Source organism: Paralichthys olivaceus, chromosome 11 (genome assembly GCF_024713975.1).
Source record: "Paralichthys olivaceus isolate ysfri-2021 chromosome 11, ASM2471397v2, whole genome shotgun sequence".
In the NCBI taxonomy this organism is placed as follows: domain Eukaryota; kingdom Metazoa; phylum Chordata; class Actinopteri; order Pleuronectiformes; family Paralichthyidae; genus Paralichthys; species Paralichthys olivaceus.
In genome coordinates, this window is record NC_091103.1 from 6,849,446 (window position 1) to 6,872,759 (window position 23,314).

Sequence of the window (23,314 nt, forward strand, 5' to 3'; positions counted from 1 at the left end):
GTGGCCTTGTAGACTCAACCACTCACAACTGGGTAAACATTAAAAATGGCAGACAGTGCATTCGACGACGGGTTGAAACTTCTGCTCAGCTCGATCATTTGAATCTGTCATAGTGGTGTTTGCTGTGTGTGTGTATCTCTAAACCCTGAGTGATCACACGGTGCAGCAGGAATCACTGAATCATGGGAACCACAGCGATAATGCGCACTTCTCTGTCGTCAAGGCAACCACAATACGTTTCTGTGGATGAAGTCATTTGTTACGCCGATCGTTGCCGTGGTTACAACCTGGAGAGGGCGCTGCGGAGGAGCGTTCCACGTAAAATGACGCAGGGCGGGGGCGTGCCCGAGATGCGCGCTGCGCAAGGCTGCTTGTTGTTCCCGCAGAGAGGCGAGAAGATGGCGGCCGTGTCAAGCGGAGGTGCTGCGGGGTCCGCTGCGGCCGGGATTACGCACTCTGCCCGACCGACCCACGCAGTCATGGGCTCCCAGAACCGGGCCCAGCCTTCCTCCGGGATCAGCCACTCCAGTCGTACCAGCACGGCCCCCGGGTGCATCACCAATCCTGGCCACTCTTCGGCCACCAGGCTCCCCCCAGCCCGAGTGGGCCACTATGAAATCGAGCGGACCATCGGCAAGGGGAATTTCGCGGTTGTTAAGCTCGCCACACACATCATTACCAAAGCGAAGGTAAGACGGCTCATGGGCGAGCGTTAGAGGTGAACAAGTAGAAGTTGTCATTGTTTTATTTCAAACCTATTCGATCATTTAGTCAGGATGACGCTGGGGCCTTTAGGCTCCGGGGAGACAACGGCCAGCCCGCTTTGGTGACACCGCTGCTTGGTGTTGGAGGGAGGGGGTGGGGGGTCCGTTCGACACGGGGCATCACTTCTAACTACAGGAGACAAACACATTTACCACAAGATGGTTCCACACACACACACGAACTCGTAGTGTTCGAAGGGGGGAAGCTAGAGAGGCCCGGGTGAATGTGTGGCAGAGGACGGAGAGAAGGGTATCGACGAAGATGAAAAGGGGGAGACTCTCAACGTTCCGACCGGAGTCGCTAGCTTAGCTTCGTAGCTAATTAGCTATTTGGTTGGAGTCAGGAATCTATCAGACGCAAACCAAGCCTCAAGGTTAAAAGTTTGCAGAGCCCTGCTGGGTCACTCAACATGTAGTAGCAATGCACCTCCAATGTTAGCATGTGTAGGTTTCCCAAGTGTTAAACTATCTGTGAAATTCAGTCTAAAACGGATTTAGCCTCTGAATTCGACGCTAACTGAAGTGACACAGACTGAATTGGAATAAACACTGAGCGTGTCTTTTTTTTTTTTTATCACGGTGTCTCATGAACGTTTCTGACGTCTTTCTAAAATGAAGTACATGTTTTTTAACAAGGTGACAGAGCTTTATTTCAGCGTCGTGTACCAGCTGGTTGTGGTGCTCAGATATCTCGGTTAATGGGCAGATGGTCAGTCACACGGAGCCGGACAAGAAAACAGTGACATTGCAAACGTAGTGGTTTCAGAAATGCTACAACACGTTTTTAGTGTGAGAAGATGCTTTTCACAGAGATTTGGGAGCTAGTCACCAGTGCACTAGTATGATATGACACATTTACTAGTAGACAGTTAGTAACAAATAACATTAGTGCTATTCAAAGAAGAGAAACAATAATAAAGAAACAGGAAGAAAATCCTGAAGAAGCATTCACTCTATATATTAGTGCAAAACTTATAATATATGCGTTGTATTGGGGTCTGCCATATTTCACTTGTATGCTCTATAATCTGATTGTGACGCTTCCCAGCCTTTTCTAAAAAGGCCTTTTAGTGGTTTTTGCAAGCGGAAGGTTTGCACCTCGATGGCACGTAAAGTTTGGGGCATTTCAAGAGGAATGGATTTCTCTAATATGCTATGATGTGTTTTTATTTTGTGGTGATCTATTGGATCAAGAGCCTCACTCTTTCAAGGCTTTATTTGATTTCACGCAGTCGATTGTGACTCCAAATATGTTGTTTATGCCTTCTTAACAAGAATGGTAGCGTAAGCCCAAAAGGGACTAAAATAAAGAACTACTCTAAAAGCCTCACTTGGAGCACTTGACAACAACAGCTTGACTATATCTGCAAGTAGGTGCTTTGCTTTCCAGTTTGTTAGAAAAGGCTTCTGTTGAGGACCACACTAACTATTGTGACATTAGAAGCATGGCTCTTTTGATTGTGCGCATCACTTATGTTGGTTGAATTGGTGGAACACACCTGTAGTGGTTGCTGAAGTCTTAACTTACTGACAACTGCTGCAATAATTTTGTTTTATTACCTGGTGAAGATCCTTTAATTCCAGTGGCACTAATAAAGGTGTGTCAAGGCAGCTGAGTGTGCAGCTTTTCCTCTGTGCCCTTGTTGACATACACACAGACAGGCAGACATGGGTCATTGTCTGCTTTGAGCAACAGAACCCAGGGAAGCTTCCATTCAGTTTCAGGAGGACAAAACAAATGGCTTCAGTGACTGCTGTGGAATAGATTTGCAGATGAAATTTCTCTTCATGTATAAATACTAATGGGTATGATTGTGGTTTGTTTTATCTTTTTTTAGGAGCAATAAATACATGGACAGATGCAACATGATAGTGACAGATTAATGAGCTGGTTATGAAGCTGTAGCTCTTGTTGTGTGTTTGTCTGTTAATACTTGTGTGTGTGTGTGAGACTGTTTCACTGAGAGTGAGAGACATAGGACAAAATTACAGTCAAATTTGGAATTACAGAATGAAAGAGAAGCCTTGTCTGTTGTCTATTGATGGTGGTCTCATACAGACAGTCAGCTCATGACTTTCATCATCTAGTGCAGGGGTTTCGGCGGCATCACCAGTTGCTTTTGCATGCCTGTGGATGTCATGAATATGGATACGGTTACCAGTCATCGGATGAAATGCACTTTGGAGCCTTGTTTTATTGCCTAGGTTTCATAACAATCCAATGAGAAAAGCTGACTTGACAAAAATACCTTAACAACTTCATCAGTTCTGAGAAGGAGATGGATGATACCCTGCAGCGCATTCACACCAAAGACAACCTGGTTATTTACTTTTAATAGCCTTAGAAGCCCAGAAAGAACCAGTGCCATTATGTTCTGTTGGATTGTATAACCTAAAGAAGACATTTAGTTTTAAATGTATTTCCCCAACACTCACAACCATTTCAAGCTTGTATTTTGCCAATACTTTTTGACCAGGGCTGCTGGTGTATATTCTTATTAACATAGAGGCAGTCACACAACAAATCTTCTGTTGCAGATAGCCAGTGTGCTGCACCTGTTATAATGAAAGTTCATCTTCTCCACACAAAGGTCAACTAGTGGAGTGGAAGTCAAAACAGAAAACAAAACTTTGTATTCTCACACGCATGCTGTGCTAGAAAGAGTGTGGCAATAATTAGCTATGTCAGGCTCAAAACCACTCCATTTAGGTGTTCCTCTTTTACCAATTATTGTATGAATTTGGGAAGAATTCAAACATTCAATGCTTTTGCTTTTTTATGATTATTTTCAATTATTGCAGTAGCAACCAATAGCCAAATTGTTGACAAACATTGAGGGATCGCTGAATTTAAGTTGGAGCTGTCAACACATACATCTTTTTTTCATTTCTTATTATATTTTAAAATTTTATGAAAATCTCGATAAGATATCCGACTTTTTGAAAGAGTCACTTTTTTGTTAAACTGCACTTAATGTGAAATGATATTTCAAGTATATTGTGTAGTCTTGCAGATGTCTCCTTTTTGAATAAACCTCTAATACATTCTGCAGGGCAGCAATATGTTTTCACTAGTCTACTGATAAATAGTCAAGCATTTATTTGTTGAAACTAAAAATAATAATAATTGGATCATCATTCATCCTCTGGCACATAATTTACTGATTGTGTCCACGGTAGTAATCACTAGCAGCTGACTAACTATCAAGTAAAGATTCACTTTTAAAGAGCCCTCTGTCTTTTTGTGCCCACAGCAAGGTGAGAATGATCGGTAAAAGATGGCACTGTGCTGCGTGTTCTGATCTGCCTCTGTGCGGAAAAGTTTTTTCCCCCTGTTGTTTTCCTGTCGTCTCCCCTTTCCTCTCGAGTGTGTTTTTCAGGCAAGAAAAGGATGAGCAGGAGGAAGAGGGCAGGCAGGATGGCAAGCGTTAGGTAACAGGCCTAATGTACTGTGTAAAAATTTCACTCCCTCCCTCAGTCACACTCGCACACAGTTCTCTAACGTACATCATCCCCTCTCTGTCTCAAAACCACGCAGAGGCATACTCAAGCGTGATTTCATCAAGGTAAATAATATGACAAAGGCTGTATTTCTGCTTCACAGATCTCCTTGCCCTCTGGTTGTCTGCTCCTACAACCTCAGCCATGAGAATTTAGAGCAAATAACACAGTCCAAACTTTCTCTGTTACACGACATGACAGAGGACACTAAAGCCTTTATCAGTATTATTCTGTAGAGCACCTATGGTTATACCCCAGATGCAATTCTTCCAGCCAGAAGAACTGCTGTAGTAGACACAATCTGAGTTATTTGGTCAGAAAATGTCCTCCACAGTGTTCATAACATGATCTGTGCACTAAGTGTGGGCAACGTGGAATTCTCTATCATAGATATGTTACTTTATGCCCCAATAACAATATTGCGACATAGTAAACTGCCCGAAAAAAGAGTTGACGTTTGTTTCTGAATTAAATAACTAGGCAGGTTTGCTCACCAGCCACAGATTCCAAGTGACAGACTTTTTGGATGATAATGCGAGTGAGCACTTGGCAACAAGTGCTGCACACAGCTATATGATGCAGCAATGAAGCAAAACACCAAGTTAGAGATCTCTTCTGTTATAATCAGGAGTGTAAAAATGTTTTTGGTTCATTATAATATTGCTCATGTTAGGATTTGTGACTGATGTAACTGATGTAATATAAACTAGACTTTGGTGGGCTAAAACACTGAATTGTGAATCCTTATTCACATTTCTTAACCCTTTGAACTAGAAAATGTCTGACAGTGCATACATTGGTGATGTCATTTCTTGAGGTATCCTGAAATACTTCAAATCACTAAAGTCTGTATAACTTCAAAAGTTTATATAAGTCAATAAATGATTAAAAAAAAAAAGTGATTTCCAACTTTGTAGTTATCGTTAAAAGTTTTTGAGATATGCCCATTTTTCTTCCCCCTCCTCTGGCAGCACTGAATGTTAACACCTTTTTCACTGCTTGTACCAAAAATGTATGGCATTGTCACAAGCTTACAAAGCGATCAGGTAGAAGACAGATACCTTGAATCTTTGCAGCATAAAGAATGAATGCTCTAAATATTATGGTTTTTATTTTTGATACAATTGAACAGGAGCATGCTCACAACAATCCTTCAGGATCATATAAGGGAACCACACGTTGTCATGTTTTGATCACTATGTACTGCCGCTATTCCGCCTCATTGCGATGCGGCCTTATTTTAACCTACTGTCTATGCATGCAGGGATGCGGAATATTTATTTATTTATTTATTTTCGAGGGGACGTAGTCAAGGCGGGGGGCCGTTGTTGTCAAGGCGGCCGCCTTAACTATAAAGCGCTGCGGGAAACCCTGACATTACATTACATATGTACAATGTCTTATCAAGATGGCCATTACGACGATGCAGAGTCAGTCAGTTTGGCCTTTGCGACAATATTGTCATCGAAACAATAGTCAATGGTATTGCAGTTCTGGTTATTATCGCACTAATTTGTTCCCCAGTGCAATTTACCATTGTGATATATATTTATCAAAACTCACCGGATACTGCTCCTGGTTAGAGCTGCATGTCAAAAATGTATTGTAATCAGGTGTCCTCTGCTATGCAAAAAGGGAAAAATGCAAATGGACGACAAATGTGTGATGCCTAGTTTTGCCACTCTGTAGCATGTCCCCAGTCTTGTACTTTTAGCCTGACACATTCAACTGAGTCATTTTAACACAATCTCATACACACAAGAACATCTCTGAAAGGCATGGTGCTGACTCATACTGCATGTGCGCATGTATCATACAGGAGTGGAGCTAGTGCTGACCTGCATTGGCCCTTTCTTGTGTGTGATGTTTTGTGACCTTTTCTCTCTCTTTCTATCTCTCTCTCACTCTCACTCTCTCTCACTCTCACTCACACACACACACACACACACACACACACACACACACACACACACACACACACACACACACAGCAACAATTTAACCTTCGTGTACCAAGAAAGTTCTTGTTAGCTATTGTAAATAAAAGGTAGCCATAACCCCAGAACAAGTATATGTGTGTGAGTGAGTGTGTGGGCATGTGCACATTAAATTCTCTCATGCTCTGATAAAGGTTAAGCTCGAGCATTACATCTCCACCGAGGTGTAATCTGTGTGACCTCTGGATGAAGGTGATCTCTTTCATTATGTCACAGCACCTGTGTGTGTGTGTGTGCATGCACGTTTGCAAGTGTTCCTGTACTTATATATTTGTGAGGACCATTTTAAGCAGTGACCCAACAGAGTGAGGACATTTTTGGAAAGCGAGGACATTTTCCTCAATTTTTCAATGGGCTGTTTGAGAGTTAAGACTTGGGCTAGAATAAGGTTTAGGTTAGTGTAAGGGTAAAGCTGGGCGATAAAACGATATAGAAAATGATCACGATATAACGTCGATAGAACTCATCCCATCTATGTTTTAATGGACAACATGAAAAGCCAATGATAATGAGAATAGCACCGCCCCGAACCAATTATGTTAGAATATGGACTAGATAGTGAATATTCCATGTGATGGAATCACATGATCAGTTCAAGTGTGAAGAGGGACAGAGACGAGCGGACACACACAAACACTCACACTACGGCAGACAGAAGTTCCTCCCACAAATTATGACGTAACACAGTGTTTTAACTTCTCTTTTGCAGAAGAAGTGACGCCTCATTTATCCAGGAACATAAATATGAATTCATCAGGTTTTTATAAAGATCGGTTCTACGTGTGAGCAGAGGAGAAGAGTCACTTATTGACCAGCAGAGTGATGTGCCTCAGTGCGTTGGTGCTGATTTAAGCTAAGATAAGATGAAACTTTATTTATCCACACACTGGGGAAATTCAGTTGTTATTTTTTCCCATATCGCCCAGCTCTAGGTAAGGGTTAGTCATTTAGTTTGGATGGTTACGGATAGGATAAGGGGTTCTGGAATGTATGATGCCAATGAGTGTCCTCACAAAGATAGAAGTACAAATGTGTGTGTATGTCTGCACACATAAGCATGTAACATGTACTTACCTCTGCTTTCCACTGTACTGACGTGACACCAGAGACCTAATTCTCTATGTAGGATCAGCCACATTATACTTGTGTCATGAGTGAATGTTTTCAAAATCTGGAGTGCATCTATTTGCACCACTTTCTTTATCACACATCAATCTTCCACTAGTGGCACAGCTGTCAGGGGCAATTCGGGCCTCAGTATCTTGCCCTGGAACACTCTTGTTAGTGGATGTCCAGCTCTACCTCCTTAGCCAGTGCCCCCAACAAATGCAGTCTTAATATAGCAGCTTTCTTGTAAATCAAACCTACATAAGGAAAATTATGATTTGTCCTTGTGAAACTTATTCTACAAGGGTCGATACACCTTAATAATTAATTTTAGGGCTGCTGCATGTCGTACTTTTTCATTGTACTATATTATACTGAGAGGGGATATTGTATATATTTCTAACCGTTTTTATCATGGTACATTCAGTATGTGGTTAATATGTGCAGTTGAACTCTGAAAAGGCCACATTATGCTTTGCTCTGATGAAATGAAATGGTTTCTTAAAAACAAGCAACATGACGAAGGTTGTGCCCTGATCTGACATGTTGTGGTACACATTTAATAGGTCAGTTTAATGTTCTTTCAAAATGAAACTGGGCTGCAGATGCAGGTATTCTTTTACTCTCTGTTTAGTGTTAAACAGTGGCATTGAAATATCCTCATCACAGAACAACAACAACAAACATGCCATACTTCTGTGCAGATCCTCTCAAGCACTTTCAGGTGAGCTGGTAGCCATTTTCAGGTTCCTCCATGTATGTTCAGTTCGGTTCAAGTCAGGACTCTGTCTGGGCCACTGGAGGATATTTACAGAGTTGTCATTAAGCATCTTGAAATCCTTTAAAAACATTTTAGTTAAATATTTGTACTTAATGTTAATACATGAGCTACCACTGCAACTCATAAATCAACCTTGGTGTATTGCTCAAACTTCACCTCACATTGTTTTTCTGTGTTAAGCAGTGGAATAAGCTGCTTTCAGACATGCACTTAAATCTGGAGAATCATTCTCTGGAGGGGATGAGAAAGCAAAACGCAAATCACCGGACCCAATTGAGCAGACATACCTCCAGAGTTCATGTCCGAAAACCCCCATGGTCTGCACCATCACTGTATCATAGCACAATTGCAGTGTTCTCACATTCAAACCCCCCTTTTTAACAAATGTCTGTGAGCCTCACTAAAGTCTGCTAGTTGTCATTGTATCATTCCTGTCTGCTGTGATGTCCTCTATATTTACAATGAAAAATTATAACTCACAGATAAAGAAGGGGAGATCTAAATTTATAGCAGACTGTCACAGTCCAGGCATCAATCACTTGAATGTTTGTGATATGTGAATTAAAGGCCTGATTTGTGTGTGTGGGTGTGTATGCGTGTGTGTGTGTATGCGTGTGTGTGTGTATGCGTGTGTGTTAATGTACAGTAACTGGTTGAGACTCTGGGCAGCAGCTGCTCTGGCACGGTGCTATGTTGAGGTCATAGTCTTGTGATTTAAGAGGCTATGTGACACTTCATCTCATTACAGTCGAGAGAGAGAGTCCATCTTCATTGTGTATCCTGATGCTAAAGAATAGATTACTAAACCTAAATGTTAAGTTATGCTCTGATCATTTTTTGAACTGTTCACCAATTGCTTGAAACGACATTGGTCAATACCTGATTTTATTTTCATTAATCTGAATCAGAAATACTTAATTGATCCAGAGAGGAATTTGGATCATGTTAAATATGCTCTATTCTAGAATAGAGGACATGATTGACAGCATAGAACAAGAAATATTCCACATTATGCATCTTAGCTCCTTTTATTAATAATTACAATGCAAAATACATACTACACATGCAAGCAACATATATATAATCGTTGTCTGTATCAATTCTGAATTTATAATATAATATTAATATTTTCCATCACTCATTTGCCTGCTTTTTCACCTGCTTTTAATTCACTCATAGCATCATGGCTGGAATTTGAAGAATGGATATGAAATTTTCTCACCTCTGATCGGGGACTGTAGCGATGGTGTACAGGCACTCAGATTGAATGTCACAGAATCTGTTCTTGACTGTTTACGCCACAGTCAGTGTTTGTTTTCTCAATAACAGGAATTAGAGTTCTACTGTTGTCTTTCATAAGGCTGCAGACATGTATACACTGTTTTTATATGGTGGTAGGCATACATCAGTGAAATATTAACACCCTGAGTTAAGCCTAGTTTATGCTTCTGCACCGCGTCGACGCGGACCCCTACGCCGTAGCCTGACGCGCACCTCCAAAAAATCCTAACTACGCGTCGCGTTGACGCGGACAACAAGCGCTGTGATTGGTCCGCTCAGAACGTAAGTTCTGGCAGTTGCTTTTTCTGGTCTTTCTTCCTCGTCGTACAGACCACCTCCGCAAACATCTTTTCTGTCGTCTGCGCTTCAACATTTGCAATATAAGCATTTCTTCTTCAATATTGATGCGCTCCAACTCCAAATACAGCTGCTCCACCTCGGTCGCCGTTGTTTACTGTGATCGGAAGATTCGGCTATAACCCATAAACCACACAAACACACAGCCACACCCCCCTAGCGGCATGGCGGTGAATTGCAGAGCAACGCGTTCCCTCGACGCAAAACTTTGAATGCTCAACGAAGGCGTCACATGACGGTGTAGGTACAGGGTCGACGTGACGCAGAAGCATAAACTAGGCTTTAGGGCTGGGCGATATGACTTCAAATCAATATCATGATTATTTTATTTTTATGTATTTACATCTGTCCTGAGTGATAAGATCACACAAGTGGACAATGTTAAGTACATGTGTAAATGCACCCAAATAGGTCCTGAATGCGTCTTTAAAATCTGAACCCTCAAACCACTTTGGGTGGGTCTGGAACGCATGTTTATTTGTGTCCGCTACCACATTCGCATGCTTGCTCTAGCTATCGTCCATAAAATTTTCACCATCCACATGAGAAGTTCTATTTCACTCTTTGGCCTGTGTATGTCACTCTGAATCTGTTGTACATATATATATATATACTTATAGTGATCACTTTTGATCATGCTCAGATTGGTTGGCAGTGTGCAGCACGAATGTTAGACACCGAGAATTTCAGAAGACCCAAGAGGACTACTTGATCTATAACCGAATTATACCACCCCCGCCTAATTTCCGGCTTGGAAAAACACTGCATATGCACTCTTGTAACTTTCACCAGCAAAAAAGAAAGAAAGAAAAATTATTTAACTAAACTAAAATGCTATGTTTTCCATAACTGTTGCACACTGATCTGGATTAATGCCAGTGAGATGGGGCTCTGTGTTCTCCTAGGAGCCCTTCTCTTTGCTCTTGCTCACTTCCCCTTCCTGTCTGCAACAGGAAGTCAGCCTTGCCGGGTTTCAGATAGACTCATCATCTTCATGTCTCTTATCAGGAAAAGGGGAGCTCAGGGTTGCATACGTGCATATGTTTTGTTTGTGTGCATGTGAATGTGTGTGTTGATGCAGGATGCATGCTTTTCATTTTTTTTCACTGACAGGCCGTGCTCGAACAATCTATTTTTGGCAGGAGCTGGGTTTTGGGGCAGTCCCATTAGCTTCGCTTGATTAAGTCATTAAAGTCATCTACCCATTCCTAAGTGGCAAAGCAAAGCTCCTGTCACACACCATCACCGTCCACACTGCCGAAGCCATTGTCGAGGGCTCGGCAGTTACACAATATTCTTTCTTGCTGTCGAAGGTCATGGCGTAGGTCAGGTTACCCAAACAAGCTGGAATGCAAAAAAAAGCACCATGTTTGGCCTCACACAGTTGTTCATGTTAAAAAGTGAAAGTGTCTAGTTCTAGTATATTGCTGCCACTGTTGTTATTTTTTCCGGTTGTATTCATTGTATTTTGTCAATAGATGTGCTTGTCTGGTTAGACTGAGTCTGACTCTGTGATTACTGTGTCATCACAGTAATTTTCACATGCACCGCGGCTGTGTCCTGGAATTACTGCCTGTAGATAAGTGTCAGCTACATACCATTACCGTGAATTTATCGTTTACTTTTATATAGCGAGGTTGTAAACACTTTGCATGGTTAAAGCTGAATGTTTTTTTCTTTTTCTCTCCTTCATCCTCTGTTATCATTCATCCTTATTTCCCCCTTAATTGCTCCCTTGTCTCTGTCTCAAGGTGGCTATAAAAATAGTGGATAAGACCCAGCTGGACGATGAGAACCTGAAAAAGATCTTCAGAGAGGTGCAAATCATGAAGTTGCTGAAGCACCCCCACATCATTCGTCTCTATCAGGTACACACTCGCCCACGAAGGCGACGAGCTATACTGCTGAGATCTTACACCTGAGACTTGTGGCCCAATAGAAAACAAACTGAATGTGTTGGTTAAGGAGGATCTGATGTTACCTGCCTTTTTTTTCCTTTTTACTTATTTACACAAAAATATTGGCTATAGCTGTAAAATAAAAGGGAACATTTTATTTGACATTCACTGATGCAAAACTGGGGGCTGTTTAGTATAACCATAGTCTTGAGGAAAGACAGTTTCTTATTGGCTTTCACTTCTTCAGGTGTATGTGGATTGTAACACAAAACCAACCCAGTCTTCACTTAATCACAAGAACATGGCCTTAAAATTTGGATAATTAATGCTGACTGTAAATCCTCACACATAAATATACTGAATACCACACTGGCAGATTTTGTTATATAAATCTGCCCGTTTGTATGCCAAAGAATGCTTACTCATTCTGTTGTGTAACGGGCGAACCACCCATCACTAGATGTTGGTCTGTCCGATGATCTGTAGGTCCTGTTTGATATCCTTTGTTTATGTCCTTAGGTGATGGAGACAGAGAGGATGATTTATCTGGTAACAGAGTATGCGAGCGGTGGAGAGATATTTGGTAAGGGAGTTCCCCACTGTTACCGTGGGACTTCATTTTTGTTATTGACTTTGCTTTTTAGTTCGTGTTTCTGTTGTTGTTTTAGTGCTGTTCAAATATGCAGTTTGTCCAAAGTGTCTTAAAAAAATTTGCAGCCCATCAGCTTTTAAATATCTTCAAATGTTGCTAAATATATAGTCTAAATGTAATTTGAATTTTGGTAATGAGAGAGATTTGTTATTATTTCAGTTCATTCTTGTATTACAGCAAAAAAATTTGTATCAGCACTGCTTGGTTTCTTGATTTATGGTTATCTTTATATCGTCTCTCTGTCACTTAAGCACTCATTAAGTTCAAATGTGCCTCACCGATGCTGCAAGTCAGATTCAGTCTCCAAACAGTCGTAGCCTTAGCTGACTGTATGTTAACGTCGTCTGTCTCTTGGGAAAAACAGCCCTTCAGTTTAACTAAACCTTTAGCTGCAGATGCACTGTGCCTGTATACCACAAATCTCTGAGCTGTACTTTGTCTGTGTGCTTGTGTGTAGACCACCTGGTGGCTCATGGGCGGATGGCAGAAAAGGACGCCAGAAAAAAGTTCAAGCAGATCGTGGCAGCAGTTCATTTCTGTCATTGCCGCAACATTGTCCACAGAGACTTGAAGGCTGAGAATCTGCTCCTGGACCACAACCTCAACATCAAAATCGCAGGTGTGTGTGTGTTTGCGCTTAAGAATGTAAGGGCGGTTAACTTAATTTAGTGGTTTTGGGCCGTCCTAGTGAGTAGGTGTAGGCAAGTGACAGCATGTGCTTTGGGAGCATTTTCCTCATTTGATTTAATTTTCTCTGCTGAGGAGTGTGATAAGATTTAATAAACTTCTCTCCCCTGTCAGATTTTGGCTTCAGTAACCTGTTTTCTCGAGGCCAGCTGTTGAAGACGTGGTGTGGCAGTCCTCCCTATGCCGCACCAGAACTCTTCGAGGGCAAGGAGTATGACGGGCCAAAAGTAGATATATGGGTGAGTAGACTTTTAGTTCTACATCAGGCCCTGCTGTGGTGTATCATAGGGTGTAGCTATTGAACTTGAACTTTCCAGAAAGAAAGAAGAATCTTGAATAGGCTATCGTCATTTGATTGTCCAAATTTAACTCATCAGTCTAAAAACTATAAACTCATAGTCTTGTTTTCTGCTGTCTTTTCTATAGAGCTTAGGTGTGGTGTTATATGTATTGGTGTGTGGCGCCCTGCCTTTCGATGGCAGCACTCTACAAAATTTGCGAGCACGTGTCCTCAGTGGCAAGTTCCGCATCCCCTTCTTCATGTCCACAGGTAGGACTTCTGTAAAACCTGACTCCCTCTGTCCACCTTCTCCTCCATGTGGATTTTAAACAACATACGAAGCAAGTGGGTAGACAGAAGAGAATCTGGTTAAGCTGCATTAGAGGGTCAACATTAACAACTGTTCTCTACACATGATACTGTTTGTCACCACCATCTTTTTCAGAAGCTAGAATTTGGGTCTACATGGCCGAGTTTTTGATTAAAAGATGTTGACTGCAGTTTCGTTAATAGTATATTTTAGAAATAAATGTCGTAACAACTGGCAGTAAGGTCATCACTTTCACTAGTTTAATAAAGAAAACTACTTGAAAATGGCTTTTTATCAAGCAATTTAAGCTGGTAAACACTGTTTCCTTGTTATTATAACTATTTCTTTGCAAAAATAAACTATGTATTTATGTTACAAGTGATGTTGTCTTATGTGAAAATGCATCTGTGTGTTACCACAGACTGTGAGTACTTGATCAGACACATGTTAGTTCTGGAGCCCAGCAGACGGCTGACCATGGAGCAGATCTGTAAGAACAAGTGGATGAGACAAGGAGACCCGGACCCTGACTTTGACAGGGTGAGGCCCCTACAGAATTATTCAGAGAAAAAAAGCTCTACACATCTAATTTTCCACTTCACAATTAAGCAATTTTATTTCAAACAAACTGCTTTTTGTTTAACTTTTTCCTGAAATGCTTCAAACTTTGTTCATGAAAAAGGCTATGGAAGTCTGACACAGCCTTTCACCATTTATATGAAAGTCTGCTCATAATCAACTCTTCACCCCATTTCTTGTCTCTTCCAGTTGATAGCAGAGTGTGTGCAGGTGAAGACGGAGAGAGAGACAGAGCTCATCAACGAGCAGGTGCTCATAGCCATGTCTGAGATTGGCCTGGACAGAGAACGCACACTTCAGGTTGGACACAAAATGCCGCTATTTATTTTAGGTTTCAGAACTTTTTCTCAAAAGTCATCTTGATTTTAACATCCTTTTTTTTTTTTTACACCATAGTCTCTACAAACAGATGCATATGATCACTACAGTGCCATCTATAGTCTGCTGGCCGACCGCCTCAAGAAACACAAGACCCTGCGTGTTGCCCAGCCTCCGCCGCGCTCCATTAGCTATCCCCTTAATGCTGTACAGGTAAGTCATTGTCTTTGGTTGTACCATTATATGATGGGGGGTTACAACCGATTTATCCATGTTGGCACCACTTGACAGCATTGTTAATGAGTTTGGTTCTGTGACATTTTATAATAACTGAACAGTTTCTAGAGCCAGTGGGTCCCAGATTATCTTAACAATTACTGAATGCCACTACGTGCATTCAGTAATCACTTTTGTATATCAAGTCATTATTTTTATGGTTATTTGGTGTGACATGAAATAAGCGTTATTTGGATAAGTTGCTCGTGTTGAAATATTTGAGCTCGGGCAATGTTGCATAAACCAGTCAGTGTTCAGAATGAAACTCACCAGAGACAAACTCTGGCACCAACCCAAACTAGCAGTTACTTGTCAGCCTCAGGTAGCGCTGGAAACGGCAGACATCCAGACGCAGCTCCTTGAGGAGACTGTGAAATCAGCAGTTGATGTCACTTCAAACAGTAATCCTCCACTCCTCTTTTCTGGAGAACAAATATTCATGGTTTTTGTTTACGGCTGTTGTAATGTGCACAGAAACACAAGTAATCCAAACGTTCATAAGTAATCAATTTTTTTTTGTGTTTGATGTGAACCCAACACAAGAGATTCTTCATTGGTATAAAGTTAGAGTTTGATTTGTGAGACCCTGAGGAACAGTGGATATTTTTCAAGGCACCATCAGGCTGATTTCTTCACTCTTTTTGTATCATAGAAGCATCTTTTATTTTTCTTTGATGATTTCTGAAGAGTGTATTGTTTCACATGACTGTTACATTAGCCTGACCTAGTCAGCATGTCTGTCCACTGAGTGAAGTTGATTGACTTTAACCCACATCTGCCAATCTCACTGCACTAAGAAGATTAGAAAATTAGTGCAATCCTTACATCACCTGTGTTTGTGTGTGCTTGTGTGTGTCCGTCCATCCAGCAGACAGATCCACAGGGTAATCCAGTTAGCATGACCGTTCCACATGTCCAGCTCATCAACCCTGAGAACCAGATTGTTGAGGTGAGTTGGGTCGGCCTGGCCTCAGTGTGCGGCCAGCATTGATCAAATCCCAATCATGGCTTTAACTTAGACTTTGACAAGTGACAATTTGCTGGAACAGTCCTTTGTGGCATAAGTCAGTAAACACAGCAACATACACTTGTCATATATTTGTTGATTTGCTTTTTTGAAATCAGTTGGGATGGGTACCAGGACCGGTAATAGGTTCAAATGTGAACGGTAGCCAACCCTAGAAATAACTGTCTGTCTGTCCATTATTTACAGTTTAGCAGTGCAGTTTATAACTGTTAGTGTAATCTGAAATTTATATTAAGACTGGTCTGACATAATCACACATACATGTAAACATACAGAGCCTACAAACACTGTGAAACACAAGGGTGTGTCAGATTGCTGCATTGCACCAGGGACTTTAATAGAAGACCTGGACTTTGAAGCATGTATATTAAATTTGGATTAAGTTTAATTTAAGATAAATTTTCTGCACCACAGACTTAACTAATGACTATATATATGTGTGTTTTTCTTTTATTGTTTAGCCTGATGGCAACATGGCACTGGACAGTGATGAAGGAGAGGAGCCATCTCCTGAGGCCATGGCTCGCTACCTCTCAATGAGGCGACACACTGTGGGGGTACCAGACCAAAGGTAACACCTTTTGATTGTAAATAATCCAATGGAGCAGTATTACATATTCAGTCAAAAATGGGGAATATTAACCCTTTAAGACTTAAGGTGCACAATTAAAACAACCTCTGAAACCCTGAGGGTTTTCTGAAAGGCTGACAGAATTGATAACGTTGAGAATTTTTTTTATTTCTCAGCCACTCAAGCAGATAAAAATAAAAATATTTGCCATCCTAAACATTGACCTTTCTCGTAAATAATTGCTGTTTCCTTAAACTACTTGAATCTTTGGGTCTGAACCCTTATTGTTATTTTCCTCATTGATTTGAATAATATGTCATATCTCATGTACAAGCTTAGTTCTTGATAACATAACTAAAACCATCGACTCCTTCCTGTAATTCTCTCTCCTACCACAGGACAGAGATGCAGGAGGACCTACAGAAACTGCCACCGGGTTTCCCACGTGGTGCAGTGCCACAGCCCCCTTTCCCCCCACTGGCCCCCATTATGGGCCAGATGCACACTCTCATGCCCACACAGAGCCTGCAGCCCACACAACAGCTGGAGTACAAGGTACAGTGAGTCAGGGTCTCTTGGTTAACAATTAGAGGGTTTCTGGATTCAATCAGTTTACCTGCAGAAACCACAAATGTTTGTACTGGTTGAATCTACATATCAACTTCATTGATTTTTGTCTTTGATCTAATTTCTTTTGGCTGTTGATCCCCCAGGAACAGTCATTGCTACAGCCACCCACTCTGCAACTGCTCAACGGCATGGGGCCTCTGGGTCGAAGAGCTTCCGACGGTGGGGCTAACATTCAACTACACGCTCAGCTTCTCAAGAGGCCCCGGGGGCCCTCGCCGCTTGTCGCTAGCCCGGTGAGTATTGATGTTGTTCCAAAGGTTCTGGATTTCAGTATTTGTGAGGTTTGTTTACTGTCCCATCATGCAAACTGTAGGGGTGCTGACCAGTAAACTCTTTGCCTCTCTCAGCACCCTATCCCTGCAGTAGCTCCAGTGGATGAGGAGGGTTCCGATGGAGAACCAGACCAAGAGGCCGTACAGAGGTAACCCACAGTGATGGTTTTGGGATATTCTTTTCAAAGGTGCTGTCTTTACTGGATCCTCTGGAAGGCCCGTAGCCTGTGACAATAGACTGATGGGTTCTCTATGAATTTTAAATTAGGGATTAGGATCTATACTTATCAGTTCATTAGTTACATTTACATATAAGCCTTGACCTCAAATTATTTGAATATTATTTAAAATAATTTACAAACGTAAACCAAAAACACATCTGCATCATGACTTTCTATTTAGGGTTAACGTCTTACAGGTTACAACAGGGCAGTGACATGCAAAACATACTTTTTACTTGTTATTAAAGAACAGGTATGACCATTGAAAAGCAAGCCACAGGTTTGGTCTACGGAATTATGGTTTTGGATTCAGAAGTCCAGGTTAGGGTTTCCCAGTTGGTCCTCTTCAGACAGTAGCCTCTGCAGACTTCGCTGGTGTCCTGGGTTGCTGGGAGTGAGTGCCTTTAGGCTGCTCTGCTTTTCCCACGGGAGGTGGCCACTCATCTGTGGTGCTTATCCCATCTCTCCTCCTTTTGTCCATCGCGCAAGTGCCTTCTGCCACAATTCCAAACTCAATCTGCCACCAAACTTAGCCCTCCTATCTCTCAAACTCTTTGGCCGAAAACTTCTTTATCTCTCTCATAAAGTGCCAAATTATTTCTCGCTCTTTCTCTCACAGCTTTGCTAACTCTGAGCTTGCAGAACCAGTGATTACAAAAGGCAACCCGGCCAGTCCTTAATTGGAAGCTGGGGGGTTGTGGAATAGCCTCAAGCTTTAACATCCATCTATGGTGTAATTTAACTGTTTTTCTGATTGGCTAAGATGATATGAATGATGGCACCAATTGGCAGAGGTGGGAAGGGGGCAGGCCTCCCCCTTCCTCCATTAGCCAATGAGGACAGAGAGCTGACCAGCGCTGCTTCCTGTCTTTCACCCTCACCCCCGTCCTCCCCCCTCCCTGCGGCCCAGGTACCTGGCGAACCGCTCCAAGCGGCACACGACGCACGCTCTCATGAGCACATCGCATGGCGAGCCCTCAGCAGAGTCACAGCGATCCCAGGGCCCCCGCCAGAGGGGGGGCTGGGCCCCCGACATATACACCCGGTGAGGGGACACGCCCGCTCTGTGCTGTATATGCACAAACACACACACACACAAATGCACAAACACACACATTAAATGCAGGCGATTCAAGCCTAACTCTTCTATCTCACTCACACACACACACACACACACACACACACACACACACACACACACACACACACACACACACACACAACACTGCTATACCTGAAGTACCTGCAACAGGGGAAGGTTGTGCATCTTCCAAAGGAGGATTTTTTTTTTTTAAATAATGGCATCATAGGTGGAGACTGTGGCACATGGCAGACATATCTCCATCTTACCAATACACCATGATTCAAAATAACTGTTTATTCCCATCCCAAACCTGGAAAGAGCAGATATGTGACAGGTTTATGCCTGTTTTTGTACAAAAGAATCAATTTAAATCTCTTAGGGGTGTAGCGGTATATGTATCCGAACCCGAAATTTCCAGTACGGGCCTTTCAGTTCAGTACGCACGTGTGCTGAACAAATGCAGCAAGTCCAGGTGCAGGACCTATTGTGTGCGTCTCAAATTCCGAGGGACAAGTTGAACAACCAGGTGTGCTATAGGCTCATGGATGTAGTGACCGCAGACAAACAGGAGTGTGTAGACCCTCCCTCATCATTTAATTTCGCTGTGTGTGAACACTTCAGTTTCACAGTAAACTATGATGACGACGGACATAGACGAGTGGATTGTACAAAAGCTGTTTGCCGAAATTGCACAACTGCTATCAGATATGGTAGCACATCGAACATGCCAAATCGTTTGAAACGGCATCCCCAGAGTGATGTCCCACTAACATTACATTAGTGGGACATGGAAAAATACAAGTTCCGTGCAAACTCAGCTCCACGCTGCATTAAAGCAAACAATTCAGGCCGTGTCAAAGCAATAATGAGCGACAGAGGTGTTTTTATAGCAGCGGATATGCAACCATTCTCTTTTGTTGAAAAAGCAGGGTTCAACCACACTGAAAGTAATCGAGCCCTTTACGAAGTTTCCTATCGTGCGCATTTCAGCCAGCAAATCACACCAGCCCTTTATAAACCTCTTTCCCTATTGTGAGAGTGTTCTCTACAGAGGAGACATCGTTAGAACCAGCAGGGCATCAGACCCTTTGCAAACTATGTAGACAGGTACATTATAGTGAAAAGAAAGAAAATTCATATATTTAATAATGATAATCATTCAATACAATAACGGTGCAGTTTAAGTACAGTTCATATTTTACATGCTGCACATTAATGGATATTTATTTACTATTTTTATATGTTTATTTATGAGTTTTCCTTTGTAAAGACACAGCCATAGTTTAGTTAACCAGGGTTGAATAAAAAGAAATAAAAAAACATTTTAATGTTTTCTGTTCCTTGTTTTTACCGTACCGAAAACGTACCAAAAATTATCCAAACCATGACCTCAAAACTGAGGTATGTGCCGAACCGTGACTTTAGTTTACCATTACACCCCTACTGTCTCTGTGTATATTCTCTCCTGTAGTGGCCATATTTTTTTATGTTGTCTATGTAGTAATTCTAGAAGTCAGCCCCTGAGAGTATCATCTCCCTCCAACTCAGTTTAGAAACTTTTCTTCAAGTGTGAGTTTTTGTGTTTACCTGCAGTGGTAGGCAGGATCTCCTCTGTCAACTAGAATGGCTGTGTGAAGCTAGAGGCCTTCTATCTTTGTTCATGGAGTACTTTTACAAAAGAGTTTTTTGATGGAAAAATGTAACTTGAAAAAAATGAATGCTTCCAAAAAGTCATTTTGTCCAGTAATTTAGTTTTCTCTGAATCGTACCACAATGTAGGAGTTGTTTATGTGGCATTTCCCACATCTATCTGCTGTGTCCTAAGTAAAGCACAGAGACTGTAAAAAACTGTAAGTGGTTGTCTTACCTTTAAATCACAACTGTTTGCTGTCCTGGTTCCCAAATGGTGGAACGAGCCCCACATTGAGATCAGGACAGCAGAAAGTCTACACATCTTCCAGCGCAGGCTAAAGATACATCTCTTCCTACTACACATTGGTTAAGAAGTCTGTTGTTTATATAAAAAAATTAAAAAGTTAGTTGTCCTTATATATGGCTCTTACATGTAGCACTTTATAGTTTGGCTTTTTTGAAGCCATTGTATTACATGATTCTTGCTGTTCTGGGTTTGTACCCTTATGGTTGAATGCACTTATTGGAAGTCACTTTGGATAAATTGCAGCTCAATGATATGTAATAATAATAAAAACTGATTGTCATTCTATCATGAGAACTGGATTTACATTATTTAAAGGATACCTATCAGTTGTGGGAATCTGATTTTCCATTTACCACACATGACATGTTCCACTGTAAGGTACTTGCTATGATTGGCTTAATATATTTTTGAAGTTTAAAGAGCTAATGTCATTTGTTTGTTTCTCATGTGTGTGTGTCAATGTGTCTGTGTTATGTTGCGTCTTTCTGTGTGTCTGTCTGTGTGTCTGTCTGTGTGTCTGTCGTCCCCTCCTCAGATCCAGCTATAAGGACTGTAACACCCTTCATCTCCCCATGGAGCGCTTCTCACCTGTCAGACGGTTTTCTGATGGCGCCGCCACCATCCAGGCTTTCAAGGCTCATCTAGAGAACAGCAGCCTCATTAAGCAACTAAAGCAGGTATATTACTCTATAGCTTTTTTTATTCTGGAAAATATTGTCTTTCGTCTCATATATGAAGAAATTTGAAGGAGTCTGGGTCAGGTGCATTCACAACAACAGGAAAAGGTCAAGCTGTGGCATCTGGGTAGAGCATGCAGGAGGCAGGAAATTATTGTAAATTCCACTCCGGAAATCAAGTATTTTTCTTCAACACATCAATAACAGCATCTGTCCTTATCGCCAAAAGATCTTGGATCTAGTTGTCTTTCCAAGTTAATATCTTTATCGGCATCTTCTATGGGTATGGCACCTCTTTCATCTTGAGATATTTGTAGTCCTTTTTTTTCAGTTTTGCCTTCATTGCATGTTAGAAACTCTATCAACAAGCCCACTCACTCATTGTGAATGTTCCTGGCATTGCCCTGCTGTATTGTCACATGGGCTCACTTTGACATTTTACTAGACAGCTGACAGGAAAATGTACAGATCAACTACTTAGTCTGATGTTTGTATTCTGACATTCAGCCCCAGGAAACTGTCCAGAGTTCAATGCACATGTAAAAGCAGCTAATGTTTACCCGAGGAATGTAGACGAGGAGTTAGGTTCAGGGATATAGCGAATAGCATGTTGATATCTCACCATGCTAATGATAGCATTGTAACAAACATTCAATATGTATCTATACACTTGTTATACATTGCACTAACCTGTTGAAGTGTTAGGCATGTTTTGGTTTAAAACCACAGGTAACTGTTTGATTTCCTAAACCTTCACTCAGGATAAAAATCAGTCTGAAAACTGGGAAGAAATAATGATTTGACATTTTTTGTAGTAAATATAAATATCCTGTACACTTCAAACTTAAAATGGGGAATGCTTTTCTGATGGTCTTATGGCAGATTTGGCAGAGCAGGGATCAAGCTTTGAGGAGCATTGGCAGTAATGTTTTTTTAAAGATTCTGTTTAGCAGATTCCCCTTTATTTGACTGTCATGAACATTGCAAAGTACAACACTGAAACAATTCAGACTCGCCGTGCGCTGTTTTAAGCACAGCGGAGATTATTTCTTTTGATGAGATCAATGGAAGTCTTTCACCTGAGAACACCTCAAGCTGCTTCTCGAGACATCACATCATTGGCAGTGACACTGCACTGCGATGACCTCACCCAGTAGGAGGCGTAGGAAAGGAAGAGATAATCATCATGTTTGCATTGGGTGCTTCATCTTAGGCATGCACTGACATGCCTGGATTATCTTTTCTCTCAAGTGTTAAGAGGGTTAATAGGGCTAAAGGAGAGGTTAACACACCTGACCTACACCGGACCCCCGCTCTAGCACTTTGGCCCAAGACAAATTTCAAATAAAGTATATTTGATTTGATTTGAAAACCTATAGGAGTGTACATATTTTTCATCTTGGAAGATACTGGGTGTAAACAAGCGCAGGGAAGATTACATGACTCAGTGTGTATTATATGTGTTATATCAGGTCATACAAGCTGGCAAGCCTGTTGCTTTCATAACTCTGGACTTCACCGAGCACTTAGAGGCAATAGGCTTCTACATCTCACTCATATGCAGCAGGAGACTGGTTCAGACTGGAATTCTGTAGAAGGATCTGCGTTCATCATTTGCAGCACAACTAGTTTTAGTAGCTAATGTGATTAGTATCATTAGCCTAATTGTTTGAGTGTACCTGTGCTGCTCATGCCACTCCAGCAGCTTTAGGCTTACAGCCAGTTGGTGACGCATGGTGTTAAACTTTGGTTCCACTGGGAGATTTAAAGAAGAGGAAAGTGTTGCCCCTGAACACTAAGCTTGGTGAACTGGTTAGTGCTGAGATTTGCTGCAGGAATTAATAGCAAGATGGGGAAATGCTTACAAAGCTACGTTTAACAACTTAGTTCTGATAAATTGATGATTGACTGTTGATAAATAATGTTGTGGGGTAGTAGGATAGAAATAACAAATAAAGATACATACATAATTTTGACCAAAACATGGGGTAAAAGTTTAAAATCTCTGTCATCTTTTATTATGACCTAATTTTAAATAATCATGTCAACACACTTCATGTCATGTCGTGATTTCTGCAGTTCAGGAAACTTTCAAAGATCAGCCT

The 23,314-nt window shown here is 41.5% G+C and overlaps 1 protein-coding gene across 6 annotated transcripts in view; it reads left to right on the forward strand.

Moving 5' to 3' along the window:
* Positions 1–352: 352 nt before the first annotated feature.
* The window catches only part of sik3 (SIK family kinase 3), a 31,898-nt gene continuing 8,936 nt past the window's right edge, over positions 353–23,314 (forward strand). Inside the window, exons 1-16 of one of the 6 annotated variants that reach the window (XM_020095108.2) lie at positions 353–689; positions 11,540–11,656; positions 12,206–12,269; positions 12,796–12,957; positions 13,140–13,264; positions 13,452–13,575; positions 14,037–14,155; positions 14,384–14,494; positions 14,591–14,725; positions 15,657–15,737; positions 16,277–16,386; positions 16,785–16,941; positions 17,100–17,249; positions 17,364–17,437; positions 18,420–18,554; positions 21,068–21,209. In XM_020095108.2, the coding sequence (XP_019950667.1) occupies positions 399–689; positions 11,540–11,656; positions 12,206–12,269; positions 12,796–12,957; positions 13,140–13,264; positions 13,452–13,575; positions 14,037–14,155; positions 14,384–14,494; positions 14,591–14,725; positions 15,657–15,737; positions 16,277–16,386; positions 16,785–16,941; positions 17,100–17,249; positions 17,364–17,437; positions 18,420–18,554; positions 21,068–21,209 (2,097 nt within the window). In that variant the 5' untranslated portion in view covers positions 353–398. The remainder of the gene's footprint in view (positions 690–11,539; positions 11,657–12,205; positions 12,270–12,795; positions 12,958–13,139; positions 13,265–13,451; positions 13,576–14,036; positions 14,156–14,383; positions 14,495–14,590; positions 14,726–15,656; positions 15,738–16,276; positions 16,387–16,784; positions 16,942–17,099; positions 17,250–17,363; positions 17,438–18,419; positions 18,555–21,067; positions 21,210–23,314) is intronic. The other 5 variants (XM_069534041.1, XM_020095107.2, XM_020095109.2 and 2 more) reach the window with 5 other exon arrangements.